Genomic DNA, 19,003 nt, shown 5'->3' on the forward strand with positions numbered 1-19,003 from the left:
AAGTCTTTTTCTTATTAACCCTCCCTGCTATATCATGTGTATCACGTTGAACCTAACTTCTCCTGTGTACTTGTATATATTTAATGTACCTCTAAAGTAGCAATCAGAGGGAAAGATCATCTCTACAGACCCAATGAGCAGAATATACTTGCTGATCACTAAGGAAAAAGCCATAAAAGAAAGAGGAATAAGTCCTAATGCCCAGAAAATATTACCCTCCCTGGAAGATTTGGCAAGGCTCTACCAATCCGTGTACTAGAAGTTCTAGGAGAAGCCATTGAGGGCACCAGGTAGCTGATGAAGGAGCATCAGAGAGATCCCGGAAGTGTGGGAGGCTAAATTATGTGGGGGCCACCGAGGAAGTTCCTGGGCTGCTTCATACTGATAAATCTAAAGGAATCCCATCTGCAATTCGGGCGCAGGTACTGGGGTGGTCTTGTTGACCAATCAACAGCTTAGAGAGCTTCCTTGGAGGCCAAACAGTGCCATTCCTTTATTGATGATTACAGTTACAGTTTATTCTTTCTTTCTGCCCAGGCCCATCTGACATGGTCTTCTGCTCAGGACTGCTTCACAGGGGCACACAGTGCCACTGGTTCCAGCTACAGGGCATGGTGACATGATGCAGCCTGTTACTCATTTTCTGCATTATTTTGTTATTCTTGTCTATGTGAGAATATATGGGGAAGCCACGTTGGTATAGGGAGAGACAATGGGAATAGATGACGTGACTGATAAGGCCCTGGGCCCGGTACTCAGGCACAGTACCTGCCATCCGCATCTCTCCTGTGTAGTCCATTAGGTTCCAGGACACAGGGGTCCCCTCAGGCCCCAGCAGGCAGAAGGTGGGGAAGGTCCGGATACAGCGCTCGATGAATCTCTGGCTCCTCTCATTGCCGCCAAAATACCAGAATTTATTCACCAAGGCAGCGTGGGTCACATCCAGGGAGGAGGGTTTAAACGTCTCTTGGCAGCTGTGGAGGTCCAGAAGAAAAGCAAAGTTCTTGAGGAGGGAGGTTTGTACTTGTTCTTCCCTCTACTATTTTGAGAGACAGAGTATACAGAGGAAATAACAAATGCAAAGCTTGTGATGACAAAGGGACAGAAAAGTCCACTGTTGTTGGGGCGAGTGAGCAGGAAGAACAGGATAGGATAGGGTCGAAGAAACAGGCAGAAGTTGGATATTTTCCAGATGAGAAAGGAAATGGTGGAATATTTTAAGCAAAGGAGGAATATGGTATGAATTACATCTTAAGAGAAGATTACTCTGAATGTTTTTAAGAATATCGACTACAGATGGGCGAGAGTGGAAGCAGGGTGAGAAAATGGGAGGCTGTCTCAGTATTGAGAACTGTGAGTAGTGCAGAGTGACTTGTATCAAACTCACATGGCCTTGGGTTTGCCACCACTGGGTGATAAGGTCTTTCCCTCCAGCAGGGAAGGAGCCAGTTTCTTTACTGTCTCAGCTGTCATGTAGAGAATGCACTGTGTTTGCTTGACTTGAACGGATTTAGTGGCTGCAAGATTTTGTATCACCTCATTCAGGCTGGGCTGTGAACCTAGATGGGATTATAAGGAGAGACAATGATTTAATAAGTACATGCTATAGACAAGCTCTCCACTGGAGTAGGAAGTGTCTGGGATTTAGTTAGAGAACCTAGGTTCTAGGTTCAGTGCTGCCGCTGTGTGATCAGAGTCAAGTAATCAGCATTTGTGCAATTTTCCCTGATCTTTGTAAGTGAAAACATGCCCAGAAAGAAATTCATTAAGCCATTGGTGGCAAAGCACGACTGGAACCAAGTTTTCTGGGCTACATAATCATATAGTTTTGATAATTAAAGGAGAGAAGGTTTTTTTTTTTAATGTTTTATTTATTTCTAGGAGAGAGAGAGGGAGACAGCGTGAGCAGGGGAGGGTCAGAGAGAGAGGGAGTCACAGACTGAAACAGGCTCCAGGCTCTGAGCTGGCAGTCAGCACAGAGCCCGACGCGGGGCCCGAACCCACGAACCGCGAGATCATGACCTAAGCGAAAGTCGGACGCTTAACCGACTTAGCCACCCAGGCGCCCCAAAAGAGAGGAGTTTTTTAAAAAAAGTAGTAGCCAGGGGTGCCTGGGGGGGCTCAGTCAGTTAAGCATCCGACTTCCACTCAGGTCATGATCTCATGGTTCGTGAGTTCGAGCCCCACGTCAGGCTCTGTGCTGAAACCTCAGAGCCTGGAGCTTGCTTCAGATTCTGTGTCTCCCTCTCTCTCTGCCCCTTCCCTGCTTGTGCTCTGTCTCTCTCTGTCTCAAAAATAAACATTTAAAAAAAATTTTAAAAACCTAGTAGCCAATATCCATTGTGTATTTACTATGTTCCCAGTATAGTAAATGGTTGCAAGTAATGGCCTGTATTTGCCCACATCTCCTTGTATCCATTCCTTGGAATAGTCCTCTCCTGTACTGCAGCTGACCTCAGCCATATGATTTCCTTTTGCCAGTGGAGAAGAATGAATTTGATGCAGGGAGAAGCTTAAAAGTGCTTGCATGTTGGAGCTTGCCTTCTCCTTGTGATCTCAGTTACTTAGAGACCTGGGCTAGCCTGCTGACATCGTGTGCTCCTATCATGCCCTCACCATGGTAGCCAGTGCTGACAGCCAGAACCATCATTCAGACATGTGACTGAGGCCATGTTAGAGCAATCAGCCCAAAGTCTACCCATCAACAGACTGCAGGTGTGCAAGTAAGCCTAAGTGAGACCAGAAGAACTGCCTTGCAAAGCCTAGTCCAAATTGTTGATTCACAGAATTATGAGGTTTGCTGTGCAGCAAAAGTCAATGGACACCTCCAGGTATTATAGTAAGAAATGCTTATTCAAGATTTCATTTAATCTTTTCAATTCCTCTGTCTTCTAGGAACTATTATTATCCTCACTTTTGTGTATGAAAGTCATGGTCTCTAAGAGGATAAGTCATGTGGCTACGATCACATAGCAAATACAGGCAGATGCCACCCTAGGGAATCTGACTCGGTGGAGGGGGCATGTCCACTACCATAACAGCTGTCCTTCATGATCTGGGAGGTGCTTTATGGCACAAGTCACCATTCGCAGTCCAGGAATGGAAGGCCTTGGGTGAAGCTCTGCTTTGGTACCCGGTTACCCTAAGGAATCCTGGATATGTCTACAAAATATGCCATACATCATTGGCTGGATATCCTGGATATAAATCCAGGAATTATATTATGGTTCGCTATATCAAGCCCATTCTTTCCAAGCTTTGAAGGTGTTTTTTCTCCCTTTATTAGTGAGTTAAAAAATTGGCAGCAGGCTGAGGGTCTGGAGTTTGGGAGCAGGAAATTTGTTCAAGACAGAGAAGTGAGTCTGCACACATCCTGTTTCTCTTACTTTGGATCTGCAAATGCTGTTTCCAATTGATGACTTCTGGTGAACCAAGGCATTTCTGACAGTTCTTGAGATCCGTGGAGAAGATTTGGTAAGTATTGGTGTAGTGATCAAGATCATCTGTCATCTCCTATTATTGTTGGGAAAAGGGAAATAAAACAAATTTTTTATATTTCACTATTGCCATACTTTTTCCTAAATTCCATTATATTGTTTTAAAAATTGAGATATAGTTGACACAGTGTTACAGTAGTTTCAGGTGTACAGCATAGTGATTCAACAAGTCTATACTTTATGCTGTTCTCACCACAAGTGTAGCTACCATCTGTCACCATACAAGACTATTACATTCCCTATGCTGTACCTTTTATACCCATGAGTTATTCATGCTATATCAGGAAGCCTATATCTCCCTCTCCCCTCCACCCATTTTGCCCATCCCTGTGCCTTTTTCCTTCTGGCAACCACCAGTGTGTACTCTGTATTTATGGGTCTATTTTAGATTTTTGTTTGTTCATTTGTTTTGCTTCTTAGATTCCACATGTGAGGGAAGTCATATAGTATTTGTCTTTCTCTGGCTTGTTTTACTTTGGATAACACCCTCTAGGTCCATCAGTGTTGTCACAGATGGCAAGATCTCATTCTTTGTGTGGCTGAATAATAATCATGCGTGAGTGTGTGTGGGTGGGTGTGTACATACTACATCATCTTTATCCATTCCTCTGTTGGTGGACACTTGGGTTGCTTCCATATCTTGGCTATTGTAAAAAATCCTATAAACATAGGAGTGCATATATCTTTTCAGATTTGTGTTTTTTTCTTTGGGTAAACACCTGGCAGTAGAATTATTGGGTCATTTGGTATTTCTAGGTTGTTTTTTTTTTTTAAGTTTATTGTCAAGTTGTTTTCCATATAACACACAGTGCTCATCCCAACAAGTGCCCTCCTCCATGCCCATCACCTCTCTTCCCCTCTTCCCCACCATCATCAGCCCTCAGTCTGTTCTTGGTATTCAAGAGTCTCTCATGGTTTGCCTCCCTCCCTCTCCCCAAGTATTTTTCCTTACTCCTCCCCCATGGTCCTCCGTTGAGTTTCTCCTAATCCACCTGTAAGTGAAAACTATAGTATCTGTCTTTCTCTGCTTGACTTATTTCACTGAGTATAACACCCTCAGGTTCCATCCATGTTGCTACAAATGGCCAGATTTCATTCTTTCTCATTGCCATGTAGTATTCCATTGTATAGAAAAACCATATCTTCTTGATCCACTCATTAGTTGATGGACACTTACGCTCTTTCCATGATTTGGCTATTGTTGAGAGTGCTGCTATGAACATTGGGGTACACGTGCCCCTATGCTTCAGCACTCCTGTATCCCTTGGGTAAATTCCTAACAGTGCTATTGCTGGGTCCTAGGGGAGTTCTATTGTTAATTTTTTGAGGAACCTCCACACTGTTTTCCAGAGGGGCTGCACCAGTTTACATTCCCACCAACAGTGTAGGAGGGTGCCCGTTTCTCCACATCCTTGCCTGCATCTATAGTCTCCTGATTTGTTCATTTTAGCCACTCTGACTGGCATGAGGTGGTATCTCATGAGTGTGTGGTTTTGATCTGCAATACCCTGGTGATGAGGGACGCTGAGCATTGTTTCATGTGTCTGTTGGCCATCTGGATGTCCTCTTTGGAGAATGGTCTGTTCATATCTTCTGCCCATTTCTTCACTGGATTCTTTGTTTTTCAGGTGTGGAGTTTGGTGAGTTCCTTATAGATTTTGGATACTAACCCTTTATCTGATATCTCATTTGCAACTATCTTTTCCCATTCTGTTGGTTGCCTGTTAGTTTTATGGATTGTTTCCTTTTCTGTGCAAAAGCATTTAATCTTGATGAGGTCCCAATAGTTCATTTTTGCTCTTGATTCCCTTGCCTTTGGGGATGTGTCAAGTAAGAAATTGCTGCGGTGGAGGTCAAGGAGGTTGTTTCCTGCTTTCTCCTCTAGGATTTTGATGGTTTCCAGTCTCACATTCAGATCCTTTATCCATTTTGAGTTTATTTTTGTGTATGGTGTGAGAAAATGATCTAGTTTCATTCTTCTGCATGTTGCTGTCCAGTTCTCCCAGCACCATCTGTTAAAGAGATTGTCATTTTTCCATTGGATACTCTTTCCTGCTTTGTCAAAGATTAGTTGGCTGTACACTTGTGGGTCCAAATCTGAGTTCTCAATTCTATTCCATTGGTCTATGTGTCTGTTTTTGTGCCAATACCATACTATCTTGATGATGACAGCTTTGTAGTAGAAGCTAAAGTCTGGGATGGTGATGCCACCGTTTTGGTTTTCTTCTTCAATGTTACTTTGGCTATTTGGGGTCTTTTGTGGCTCCATACAAATTTTAGGATAGTTTGTTCTAGTTTTGAGAAGAATGCTGGTGCAATTTTGAGTGGGATTGCATTGAATGTGTAGATTGCTTTGGGTAGTAATGACATTTTAACTATATTTATTCTTCCAATCCATGAGCATGGAATATTTTTCCATTTCTTTGTGTCTTCTTCAATTTCCTTCATAAATTTTCTATAGTTTTCATCATACAGGTCTTTTATATCTCTGGTTAGATTTAGTCCTAGGTATTTTATAGTTTTCTGTGCAATTGTGAATGGGATCAGCTTCTTGTTTTCTCTTTCTGTTGCTTCATTGTTGGTGTATAAAAATGCAACTGATTTCTGCACATTGATTTTGTACCCTGTGACTTTGCTGAATTCATGGATCAGTTCTAGTAGGCTTCTGGTGGAGTCTGTTGGGTTTTCCATGTAGAGTATCATGTAATCTGCAAAAAGTGAAAGTTTGACTTCTTCTTTGCCAATTCTGATGCCTTTTATTTCCTTTTGTTTCTGATGGCTGATGCCAGGACTTCCAGCACTATGTTAAACAACAGTGGTGAGAGTGGACATCCCTGTCGTGTTCCTGATCTCAGGGGGAAAGCTCTCAGTTTTTTCCCATTGCGGATGATGGTAGTTGTGGGCTTTTCATAAATGGCTTTTTATGCTATTTAAGTAGTTTCCTTCTATCCTGACTCTCTTGAGGGTCTTTATTCAGAAAGGATGCTGTATTTTGTCAAATGCTTTTTCTGCATCTATTGACAGGATCATATGGTTTTTATCTTTTCCTTTGTTGATGTGATGTATCATATTGATTGATTTGTGAATATTGAACAAACCCTGTAGCTCAGGAATGAATCCCACTTGATCATGGTGGATAATTCTTTTTATGTGCTGTTGCATTTGATTTGCAAGTATCTTGTTGAGAATTTTTGCATCCGTATTCATCAAGGGTATTGGTCTGTAGTTCTCATTTTTTGCTGGATCTCTGTCTGACTTGGGAATCAAGTAATGAAAATAGTATTTTCATTGGTACATTACAATTATTTCTGAATCATTTAAATCATGAGGTCAGGAGGAGAGATTCAGCTGTTCAATTTATGATCAAAAACTGCAAACAATACTTCTCTCTTCACACATATTGCATTAAAATTTCAAATAAAACAAAGACACAATTATTAGAAAGCATTTTTATATACTTCTATTATCCTCAGTGGGAAGAAGAGAAAAACAAGTGACGAGGAAAAGCAAAGCTTCTGTTGCAAGAATAAATTTACTACATTTCAGATAGTTTCAGAACACCCCAACCATGAAGATAACAGTATTAAATTTAGTTCTAGATAATTCTGAATTAAAATCTCCATCTATACTTAATGAAGCCAAAGAAGATGAAAACCAATTAGAAAAGCTTTCTTAAAACAATGGTATAAACTGTAGTTGCAGAAAAACAGAGACCACTTATTTAGGAAGATCTTCTCAAATTATTAAATAACAGATGAGATTATTGGGAAGTAGGAGGCACAAGAAAATAGTACCACAACTCAGTGCAGCATTCAAAAGCTTTTTAAAAACTGGTTGGAAAATATTGCCCCCAAATACACTGACAAGTCAGCAAGGATATCCACTAATACATTTTGTTTCTTAAGATCATACACTTTTTATCTCTATTTAAGGTATAATGTTTGTATTTTTATAAATTTATAATTTTACTAGGTGTTTAAAAATAACCTCAGGAATTTTTGTCTTTGAAATGTATTAACTGTTTAGTTTCCCTAGTTTTTAAATGTTTTTTCCTCAAAATGCATATGGCGATTATAGGATTATAAATTTGCTTTTTATAATTATCCTAACTCACTGTACTGTCTCACACCTTCCTATCTTTGCCCTTGGTGTTTTCTCTGTTAGAATGTCCTCTTTTTCTCGTCACTGTAACAGTATCTACAAAATATGTACAAGATCCAGTGCAGATGAAACCTCCCATTGGGAAGTGTTTCTGACCTTATCCTGTAACCTCAGTCTCCAACCTTCATTGTTGAATTGGCTTTTGCAGAGCTATTTCTGTGTTGTACATCTTCTTTTCCTGCACAATTCATACCACATTATAATTTATTTGCTTATTGATCTTTTCTTCCAAGGCTGTGAGCTCCTTGAAGACAGGGACTTGCTTACCATCACATAATTCATTTCTGTATCCCTGGGCTGCCATATTGCCAGGCACATGTCAGGCACACAGCAAAAATGAGCACAGAGACCTATTCATTCCATATCTGGCACCTTACCTGCTCCTGACGGCGGATAACCACTGTGTTAAAATCAGGCCACTTGTCCACTAGAGCCTTCAGATTGAATGGGTTTCCCTGGTTCATGTGGAAGATAGTCCCATAAACCTGTAATATTCCAAGAAAGGGAGAGCTTGTTAGAAAGGGCTGGTAAGATGCCTTGTTTGGTCAGGACAAGGGTCATCTCTATCATGAATTTTTATGTTGGAAAAGGGCCTAATAGGGCATCTAGGTCAAACAATCTCTATGCACTACATTTTTTTTAACCTCAAATGAGAAGAGCTCTTTCTCCCCATCCAATATGAATCATACATGCATATAGTAAAATGTTTGGACAGATAAAATTTGTTTTTAAGAATACCATTCTTCATTTTAGGATTTAAAATTCTCTCCTCCAAGACTTTCTTCTATTCATCCACGTAGAGAGACACAATTTTAAAAACTAAAATGATCTGATACAGGTTTTTCCCTGCTGAATGCATTGTGAGCATATGTCTATGTTCATAAACACAAAAATTTTCAATTGTTTTATAGTGACTGTATAGGATTCCATTGTATGGATGTATCACAGTTCATTTATTTGCCTATTGATGGTCATTTCAGCTGTTTCTAGCTTTTCACTTAGACAAATAATTCTCCATAGAGTATGCTTGCACAAAAACTTTGGGCACCTGATACTCTCTTAGAACACCCAGAAGAGTAGTTGCTGGCTCAAAGGTTGTGCACATGTTTAAAACTCCTTAACATAATGACCACATTATTCTCTGAAAGGATTAAATTAACTTGTGCCAGCAGAGGCTACAGCATAGTGCTCAGGACATCGTGCTACGTGGTCCCGTGGCCTGAGGTCCAAGTCCAGTCTTAGACTCCCCTGCCCCCATTCATGTTGTGCAGGCTGTTGCGGGGGGTGGATAAATGAGAACAGGTCTTGTGGACATTGTGGTTTTGTGGTTTGGGGATTGGAATGCAGCAGTGGATCCTAGCATGGGCTTCTTGGCAACTATGAACATGAAGCCTCTGCAGATACCAGCATGGAAGTATGCCAATGACCTGAGGTCAAGAAGATGGCATATACTTTAATAATTTCCACCATGCATCCATGATGACTAAGGACTAGACCGTGTATTTTTCCCCCCTTGCCGCTTTCCACCCTATATAAACTATTGATGTCAGACCAAGAGAAGGGGGGAAAAAGCTCAGTTGTCTGAATTTATCTGAATTTATTTTGTTTTCAGCCATGTGTGGTGGCTTGATAAGGAAATTCAGCATAATTTGGGAAAATAGAGATGTTATCTTTTCACATATTTGCATTTGGGCCTTATATAACTGACTTACACTATACAATTATTCATTATGGGATCTGAAAATATGTAAAACTGTTACTCTTTGTTATTCCCATGGCCGAATTAATTTTTAAAAAATTCTTTCTTTTTTCCTGCTCAGTTCAGAACATACCAGGCAGCTACTCTAAGTTGACTCAGCTGGAGTTGACACATGCCCTAAAATGTATTTAATATCTAGCACTAAAAGGAATGGCTGGACTTTTTCTCAACTGAGACTCAAATAAGTATTGAGTTTTAGGTTATACATCCATTACAAGTACCACACATATTCTGGATTTCAATTAGGGGGAAATGTATATCTTTAATATACAGCCAGAAATTGAAGGTGCTGTCAGGGCCACCTTATCTTACCACAGAGATCCTCCAAGAAAGGACATTTGGAATGCACTGTTTTCTCAAAATATTTGGACTTCACTTAACACAAGCAGTAAAGAGAAATTTAAGTGACAAGATTCTATACTAAATTCATGGGGAAAAACTTCTGGCCTGAAGAATTTTTAAAAATATCTATTCACCATAAAAATATCTTAGGCAACTGTTTACAGAGTGTCTAACTGATGTAACCCCCCCCTCCCCCCCAATTGACTGTCTTTCTGTAAGGTTGCCTGGATCTTAAGGATTACGAAGTGAAAGGAGTTGAATAGTGGGTAGTAGAGATTAATGGCAGTAGGAATCTACTAAAGTGAGTGACTTTAGTTTTAGATCACAGTTGACCCTTGAACAACATGGGGGTTAGAAGGCACTGATCCCCACCCTTGCAGCAAAAAGTCTGTTTAGAACTTTCAGTTACCCCAAAACTTAACTATGAATAGCCTACAGTTGACCAGGAGCCTTACCAATGATTTAAACAGCCAATTAAGATGTACTTTGTATGTTATATACTGTATTCTTACAATAAAGTAAGCGAGAGAGATGCTATTAATCAGATTACAAGGAAGAGAAAATCCATATACAGTACTGTACTGTATTTATTGAAAAAAAAAGTCCAAGTATAATTGAACTCACAGATTCAAGGCTCAGCTGTAGTCAAAGTTATTTTTTTTTAAGTGGGAACTAAAGAACAGGGCGAGTTATTTCATTAGTCTGTTTCTAATAGTTGAAAATTAAGCCATATGATCTACAAATAAAATAATGCTAATATTTTTCTCCTTTATACTGAAAGAAGGGAGTAAAAGAGCTATAAGGGAGTGAAGGAGGCAAATGCATTTATCTTATCAGAAATGTATGCATCTTATAGGAATGTCTTATAAAACAGTAAAAATTTAATTTCTATGCTTACAGAGGTTTTTTTTTTCTCCCCCAAGGAAAAACAACTGTCCTCTAAAACACACACATACACATACACGGACTCTAGCCCTTTGGTTGCTAAGAAAAAAAAAGCATAAGCAAGTACCCAAGCCTATTACTAGAGTTGCTTTTGCACAGTTCTGAATATAAGTATTTATGTGTACATCTTATAGGATTCTGAGATTTCTAATCGGTTGTACGAGGTTAAAGGAGACTCTGAGAGTCAGCCATAAAATAGCCCGATCTGCAGGGAGTTCAGGGAAATTGGGAGACTTAAGTCAAAATAGGAGTTGACTTCTTATCAATTTTAGAGAAGAGTCCTGATGGTTAAGTTCTCACCTGACAAATGTTTTTTAAGAACAATTTTAACATTAATACGTAGTCTCAGCCAACTTTGGAGGAAAACTCTGGACAAAATACCAATGTTATTATGGAATGTTTTTTGGAAAGAATCAAGGGAATACTTTTTGAATCACAGAGCAAAAGCTGGCTAAGTCCCAGGCATACCTGTGTTCATGCCATCGCATTGCAACTCACTATTTATGTCATATTGGCTGAATCACCTAACTGAGCTCCATCTTCTCATCAGTGATGCAGACATAGTAGCAAATATCTTCTAGAGACGTAATGCAAACTAAGCTAGAGAAAACATGGGTTCATGCCAGACACAAAACAGAAGCTCAGTGTTAGTCTTTTTTATTCTTGACTCACAGGGTTTCTGTTCCTTACTCTTTACTCAAAATTTTCCACTGTTACCTTTAAGGATTCAGGAATGCTGTTCCTCAAGGACCTCTCCAGTATCTGCAGCATGTTGGCACCTTGGAGTGGAAACATCGTGGAAGATACCTTGGCCTAAAGAGAGAACTGGGAAACAGCCAAGAATGAGAAGAAGCTGGAAGAGATTCAGAAACTTGAGTAGTAAGTTCTCTTAATGGCCAGGTCCCCCTTCAGTGTCTCTTCATCTGTGTCACCTTCAGTAAAGTCTTCATTAACTCTCACCAGCTCCAAGGAAGGACAGGAGTGATAGAACACATGGAGGGGTGGGAGCTTTCTACATTTTTTAGTTCACTTTCTTACACTTCAGTGTATTCCAGCCACTCATTTCATGTTAGATTAACAAGCTCATTTTTAAGTACATATAACATTTTTCAAAATTTAGTTGCAATTAGTGATTCTCCTGACACCACCAATAATAAGCTGTGTAACACTGGGGAAGTTATTTCCTCTTTCTGTGCCTTGGTTTCCTCTGATAATCTCAGAAATAAAACTATTTTACCATCAAAAGTGGCTTATATGGAAATAGCAGAGAATTGCAATACCAGATAATGAAGCTATAGAAAATTATAAGCAGGTCTGGAGAACAAAGGAGAGGAACACTCTTTTATAAAAAGAAGAGGACGTTTATAAACAAAAAGTCTATTGGTAGAAAGGTGGAGTTCCAAGTAGAGGGGATTTTTCTTGGCTGAGTTGTGGCTTTCTCTCATTGGCTGGGCTGTTGCTCAAGGGAGGAGGAAAGCTTTCTTCCTGCTCAGGAGTAAAGTAGTAGCTAGAGTAAAATGGAATTTGGAAGCGATGAATCATGAGAATCTACCCCCAAAACCAGGAGCACATTGCATACACTGTGTGTTAACTAACTTGGCAATAAATTATATTTACAAAAATAATAAATAAAATGGAATTTGGAAGGCACTGTCTTCCTGTTGGGTCTGCAGTGAGTGCAGACAAGGCCCCGTCCCCTGCCCCTGCTGGCTTCCTGACTCCATACCAAAGGATTCCTTTTACTGATTTTCACACATCAAGGGTGGATGGGATAACAGGACCGTCTAACTTAACGGAATTTTTTTTGAGGATTAAATGAGTTATTACATTAAATGAGTCAATAAGTGCCTGGAAGAGTATCTGTCAGGGGATCCTGGCTGGCCCAGTCAGTAGAGCATGTGACTTTTGATCTTGGGGTCATGAGTTCAAGCTCCACATTGGGCATGGAGCCTACTTTTAAAAAAAAGCGTGGGGGGGCGCGGCGCCTGGGTGGCTCAGTCAGTTGAGCGTCAGGCCTCGGTTCAGGTCACGATCTCGCGGTTGGCGGGTTTGAGCCCCGCGTTGGGCTCTGCTGACAGCTCAGAGCCTGGAGCCTGCTTCAGATTCTGTGTCTCCCTCTCTCTCTGCCCCTCCCTTGCCCATGCTCTGTTTCTCTCTGTCTCAAAAATAAATAAACTATAAAAAAAATTTAAAAAGGGGAGTATCTATCATATAGAAGCACTGAACATGTTATTTTATTACTCCTGCTCCTTTTCCCTCTTCGCTCCCTTCCTGTCCTTTTATGCCCCCTCCTTTTCTTCCTCCTCTTCCTTCCCACCTGAGTTAAAGTGTTGTGTATTGCATGATATTTTGGTGCAATCTTTTTAATGTGGGCATTTGGGCATGGTCTAAAATATAAACAATTAAACTTTTAAGAAATTTCCAAGCTGGTATTTTCACCTTACTTTTTTTAAGCCTTACACTATCTCAGCCTCACTCCTGCACCTGTGTTGCATATTGTACAGATTACTAGGTAGAATAAAAGTAGCATTGTTACATCATTTGATTCACTGAGTGAAACTGGGATTTACCACAACACTGTATAAAATCCCAACTAGATGAAAAAGCAAAACACTGCGTCACAGCGTTCTATTTTGGAACTATGATCCCTGGAGGAATACAACATCACTTCTAAGTGAAGGCACCGAAGAAGTGTTCAGAGAGGATATTGCATTAAAACTGGCTGTGTGTGAAAATCCAGGCTCCAGGTCAGAACTGGGTAACTGAGTTTGGAACAGCACATAGGAGGCTTCTACTTCTGGTCAAGGTGGCATAAAAGAGGATCTGGATTTACCTCCTCACCTGAATAAAAATGACATAACTAAACAGTAAAGGAAACAACAATGCACAGAACAGAGCTGCCATCCCCAAGAAAAGGAAAAGAGAAAAGGTGAGCTGTATAATTGCATAGCTTATTGTTTGAAGGCTGCAGCTCAGGGAAATGGAGCCTGACCAGACCACTGAGGTCTCAATGACTTGAGCATATAGAGGTTAGAGGCGAGTGTGGAACTTGGGAAAGACAAAGCAGAGAATGAGAAAGGGGGAGGGAGGAGAGGAAGGGAGAGAGACTGCATGAGAGGGAAAACGGAGATAGGGTCGTCTTTTCAACAAATGGTGCTGATTATTTTTAAACAGTCAAGATTACTTCTTGATAGACTCCATAGCTATAAATTTCTAAATGTAGATGTTAAAAGAAAGTCACTGTTGTCTGTACTTATTTGTCCCTCTGCTACTTTCTGCTTCCTGGGTCGTTTATCTAAAAATGGTTCCCCATTCCACTTTGGGTGTTTTATGAATTCAAGAAATAAAAAAAGCAGCCCCCAAAACATAACATTTTCACTGGCAAGGTCATTCAGTGGCCATGATGGAAGACGACAAAAACAAGGCCATTCCACAATCATGTTTGAGCCTGGACAAAGCAAGAAGGCAGTCTTATCTGCCACGTACTGGCCAAATACTCTCATCGGGTAACAAGTGGCTGCCACTTCTTTACCCCTAATCTTTCTGCCTGCTTCATGGACAAAAGTCTTCCATAGAATTGCTATGCTTTCTGACAATATGCACGCCAGAGCAAATCCATGCTTCTTTGAATCCTTCCCCAAATCATGTGTCAAGTCCCTCCTGAAACTGTTACTGAGATGCGTGACATTTCCTTATGGTGTACTGTCTCTTTTGTTGCAACAGATAATAAATCCAACTTTGCTGGGTTACAGGTGCGTTCTACATGGCCTTTGACTAGAAGTTACTGATAAATGATAGCAGCATTATCAACAATGGCCAAACAATGGAGAGAGCCCATATGTCCATTGAGTGCTGGATGGAAAAAGATGTGGTACACATACACACCCACACCCCCCCACACACACACGCACAATGGAATATTACTCAGCCCTCAAGAAGAATGAAATCTTGTTATTTGCATGGATGTAGATGGAGCTAGAGTGTATTATGCTAAGCAAAATAAGTCAGAGAAAGACAATACCATATGATTTAACTCATATGTAGAATTTAAGAAACAAAACAGATGAACACATGGGAAAGGGGGGAAGTGAAGAGAGGGAAACAAACCACAAGAGACTCTTAATGATAGAGAACAAACTGAGGGTTGATGGAGGGAAGAGGGTGGGATGGTTTAGATGAGTGAGGGGGATTAAGGAGAGCACTTGTGATGAACGCTGGGTATTGTATGTAAGTGATGAATGATGAATCACTGAATTCTCCTGAATTCAGAAGTGGAACCAATATTAGTTTGTTTCTATGGAAAAACATCTAGGTTACAAAGATTTCACTATGTTTTTGGATCTTGCTGCTTTAACAGGGTGGGCACTGTGTAGATTGTTGAATATTTTTTCTGTGTGTGTGTCCTCTGTCTCCTTCCCAAGTCCCTGTCAGTCATTTGAAGAAAACAAAATAGTGAAATGTCATTATGTGATAAATGTGAAATAGCATTATGTTGAAAAAAAAACCTATGTACATACATTAATTTAAAAATGCTAACCATTATCTCAGCTTTCAGTGAATCATAATTTTTTTGCCTTGATGTTGATGGCTGCTGATTAATCAGGGTGGTGATTGCTGAAGGGTGGAGTGGCTGTGGCAATTTCTTAAAATAAATAATGAAGTTTACCACTTCGATTGACCTCTTCTTTCGCGAATGATTTATCTGTAGTATGTGATGCTGTTTGATGGCATTTACCCACAGTAGAGCTTCTTTCTTTTCTTTTTTTTTTTTAAGTTTATTTATTTTGAGGGAGAGAGACAGAGAAAGAGTGCTTGTGCATGCATGTGAGCAGCTGAAGGACGGAGAGAGAGGGAGAGAGAGAATCCTGAGCAGGCTCTGCACTGTCAGCAAGGAGCTTGACGTGGAGCTCGATCTCCTGAACCATGAGATCATGACCTGAGCCAAAGTCAAGAATCAGATGCTTAACCCACTGAGCCACCCAGGTGTCCCTGAACTTCTTTCACAACTGGAGTCAATCCCCTCAAACGATGTTCAGCAATTAAGCCTATGTAATAGTCTAGATTCTTTGTTGTCTTTTCAACAATCTTCACAACATCTTCATCAGCAGTCGATTCCAGCTCAATAAGCCCCTGTCTTTGCTTATCCATAAGCAATTCCTCATCCGTTAAAGTTTTATCATGAGATCACAGCAGTTCAGTCCCATCTTCAGGCTCCTCTTATGATTCTACTTCTCTTGCTCTTTCCAACACATCTGCAATTACTTCCTCCACTGAATCCTTGAACTTTTCAAAGTCGTCTGTGAGGATTGGAAGCAACTTCTTCTGAACTCCCGGTTATGTTAATATTTTGACCACTTCTTATGAATCATGAATATTCTTAGTGACATCTAGAAGGATTTTTTTCCAGAAGGTTTTCAATTTACTTTGCTAGGATCCGTTAGAAGAATCACTGTAGCCTCATGTGGAAGCTATAATAGCCTTATGAAATTTTTATCTTAAAAAACAAGAATGAGACTTGAAAGTCAGAATTAGTCCCTGACTTATGGGCTGGGCTGCAGAATGGATGTTAGCAGGCATGAAAATAACATCTCATGTCCATCAGAGCTCTTGGGAGACTAGGTGCATTGTCAGTGAGCAGTCATATTTTGAAAGAAATCGTCTTTTCTGAGCAATAAGTCTCAACAGTGGCTTAAAATATTCAACAAACCGTGTTGTAAACAGATGTGCTGTCATCCAGGCTGTTTTGTTCCATTTACAGAGCACAGCCAGAGTAGGTTTACCATAATTCTTAAGGGCCCCAAGATTTTCAGAATGTAAATGAGCATGGGTTTTAATTTAAAGTCACCAATTGTATTAGCCCCTAACAGGACAGTCAGCCTGTCCTTTGAAGCTTTGAAGCCAGACATTGACTTCTCTGTATCTGGGAGAGTTCCAGGTGGGGAATCTTACTCCAACTGAAGGCTATTTTATCTACATTGAAAATCTGTTGTTTAGGGTAGCCACCTTCATTAATATCTTAGCTAGACCTTCTAGATCAGCACTTGCTGCTTCTGTAGCTTCTGTATCTGCACTTGCTGCTTCCCATTATACTTTGATGTTATGAAGACATCTTCTTTCCTTAAACCTCATGAACCAACCTCTGCTAGCTTCAGACTTTTCTTCTGCAGCTTTACCTCTCTCAGCCTTCAATAGAATTGAACAAAGTCAGGGCCTTGCTCTGGATTAGGTTTTGGCTTCAGGGAATGTTGTGGCTGATTTGATCATCTACCTAGACAACTAAAACTTTCTCCGTATCAGCAATAAAGGTGTTTTGCTTTCTTATTATTCATGTCTTCACTGAGTAGCACTTTGGATTTCCTTCAAGATCTTTCCCTTTGCATTTACAACTTGGCTAACTCTTTGGTGGAAGAGGCCTCACTTTAGGCCTGCCTTGGCTTTTGGTAAGCCTTCCTCACTAAACCTAATCATGTCTAACTTTCGATTCACAGTGAGAGACATGTGACTCTTCCTTTCTCTTGGACACTCAGAGCCCATTGTTGGGTTATTTCTTGTCCCAATTTCAATATTGTTGTCTCAGGGAATAGGGAGGCCCAAGGAGGAGGAGAGAGACAATTTAAGGGCCATCCGAATACACACACACAGCATTTCTTGATGAAGTTTGTCATCTTACAGTCACACAGTTCATGGCATTCCCCAAACAATTACAAATGTAACATCAAAGATCCCTGATCACAGAGAAATGTGACAAATATAATAATAATGGGGAAGTTTGAGATATTGATGAAAATTACCAAACTGTGACCCAGAAACACAAAGGAAGCAAATGCTATTGGAAAATGGTGCCAATAGACTTGCTTGATGCTGAGTCACCACAAACCTTCAGTTTGAAAAAAACACACTATCTGTAAAGCACAACAAGGTGAAGTTCAATCGGACAAGGTTCGCTTGTATTCATCCTCTTATTACTTTTCTGACTTTTAAGTATGGCAACCTTCTTAGGAGTCACATGCAGAGAACAAAACTGCCTACCTTGTAATATAACCAGAAGGGTTAAATATGGTAATATGTGCAGTGTCTCCACACATTAAGGGCTCCATTCACTGCCCCCACCCCTACCCCCACATATACCCGCTTCCAGAAAGTGTCCAAATCTCTCCTCATTCACTTATTAGTTCGGATCAGAGACCTGTAAGAATTTTGCATAGTACCTAACAAATTAGCCTTCACAGGGTAAGTGTCAGATATGTTTCTTAAGTTAAAGTTATTTCTTTCCTTTAAGTATATTTTTCATCATATTCTTTTTTTAAAAGTTATTCTTTTTGAGAGATAGAGAGAGAGACAGAGTGAGAGTGGGAGAGGGACAGAGAGAGAGGGAGACACAGAATCTGAAACAGACTCTAGGCTCTGAGCTGTCAGCCCAGAGCCCAACCTGGTGCTCAAACCCATAAGCATGAGATCATGACCTGAGCCGAAGTCAGAAGCTTAACTGACTGAGCCACCCAGGCGCCCCCATCATATTCTGATCATAACACAGTATGGGCATTTTGATTTGTGTCATGTAATTGGAGATGGTGTCACAAAGCAATGACTATCTGTTTCTTTTTTTTTTTCTGGTATAAGTCCCCACCTGGAAAGCTGTGTCCACACCAATCTTTGCAGGTGTCCCCAGGAACAAATGAAGCGGAGCAGACTTCTAGACAAATTTCCCTCTGAAGCTGTCAGTCTGGCAAGATCTCTCAGACTGAGTTTAGGTTTGTCTTCTCCAGAGATTGCTGAGCTGAGAATCTTAATGTGGACCTTGCACATAGGCAAAGAATTCTGGGTGAAATCCAGCCCTTTTTGTCTGTGTCTCATGTTGAGGGAACTCTTTCTGCAAATTCAGGGTGCTGGTAATGTGCCACCTCAGCTTATCTTTCCAAAGCACCAGGTTGCTCTTTGTTTACACCAGCCCAGCTATGACACTGGAATCCAAAGCTGTGAAACCAACAGGTCAGGTATTGCATAAGCCATGCTTTCTACCTCCCCTTCCCATTCTTACGGAAATGCAGTCAGAGCAACGTGATAGGAAAGATAAGGATGAGGTCAGATTTGCAGAATCTGGTATCTTTCCTTACACATATGCAGAATAGAAAACATTTGCATGGAGTGACTAAACCCATTAGGATTCTCCTTTTTTAGGATAAGTGGTACCCTCTTCCCTGTCCATTGTGAGGCTGCAGTTAAAAATCCCAATGATTCGGGGCGCCTGGGTGGCTTAGTCGGTTGAGCGTCCGACTTTCGCTTAGGTCATGATCTTGCG

At 40.6% G+C, this 19,003-nt stretch overlaps 1 protein-coding gene across 1 annotated transcript; it reads right to left on the reverse strand.

Moving 5' to 3' along the window:
- Positions 1–464: 464 nt before the first annotated feature.
- Positions 465–18,635, reverse strand: LOC120240385 (glycine N-acyltransferase-like). Its single transcript, XM_039245109.1, is given in 7 exon segments — positions 465–974; positions 1,388–1,559; positions 3,387–3,513; positions 8,036–8,143; positions 11,422–11,517; positions 18,332–18,399; positions 18,402–18,635. Coding segments are annotated over 7 exon segments (1,131 nt in total). The 5' UTR covers positions 18,559–18,635; the 3' UTR covers positions 465–571.
- Between the last annotated feature and the right edge of the window lie 368 nt (positions 18,636–19,003).

Source organism: Hyaena hyaena, unplaced genomic scaffold (assembly GCF_003009895.1).
Source record: "Hyaena hyaena isolate Hyena2069 unplaced genomic scaffold, ASM300989v1 scaffold_252, whole genome shotgun sequence".
Taxonomy (NCBI): domain Eukaryota; kingdom Metazoa; phylum Chordata; class Mammalia; order Carnivora; family Hyaenidae; genus Hyaena; species Hyaena hyaena.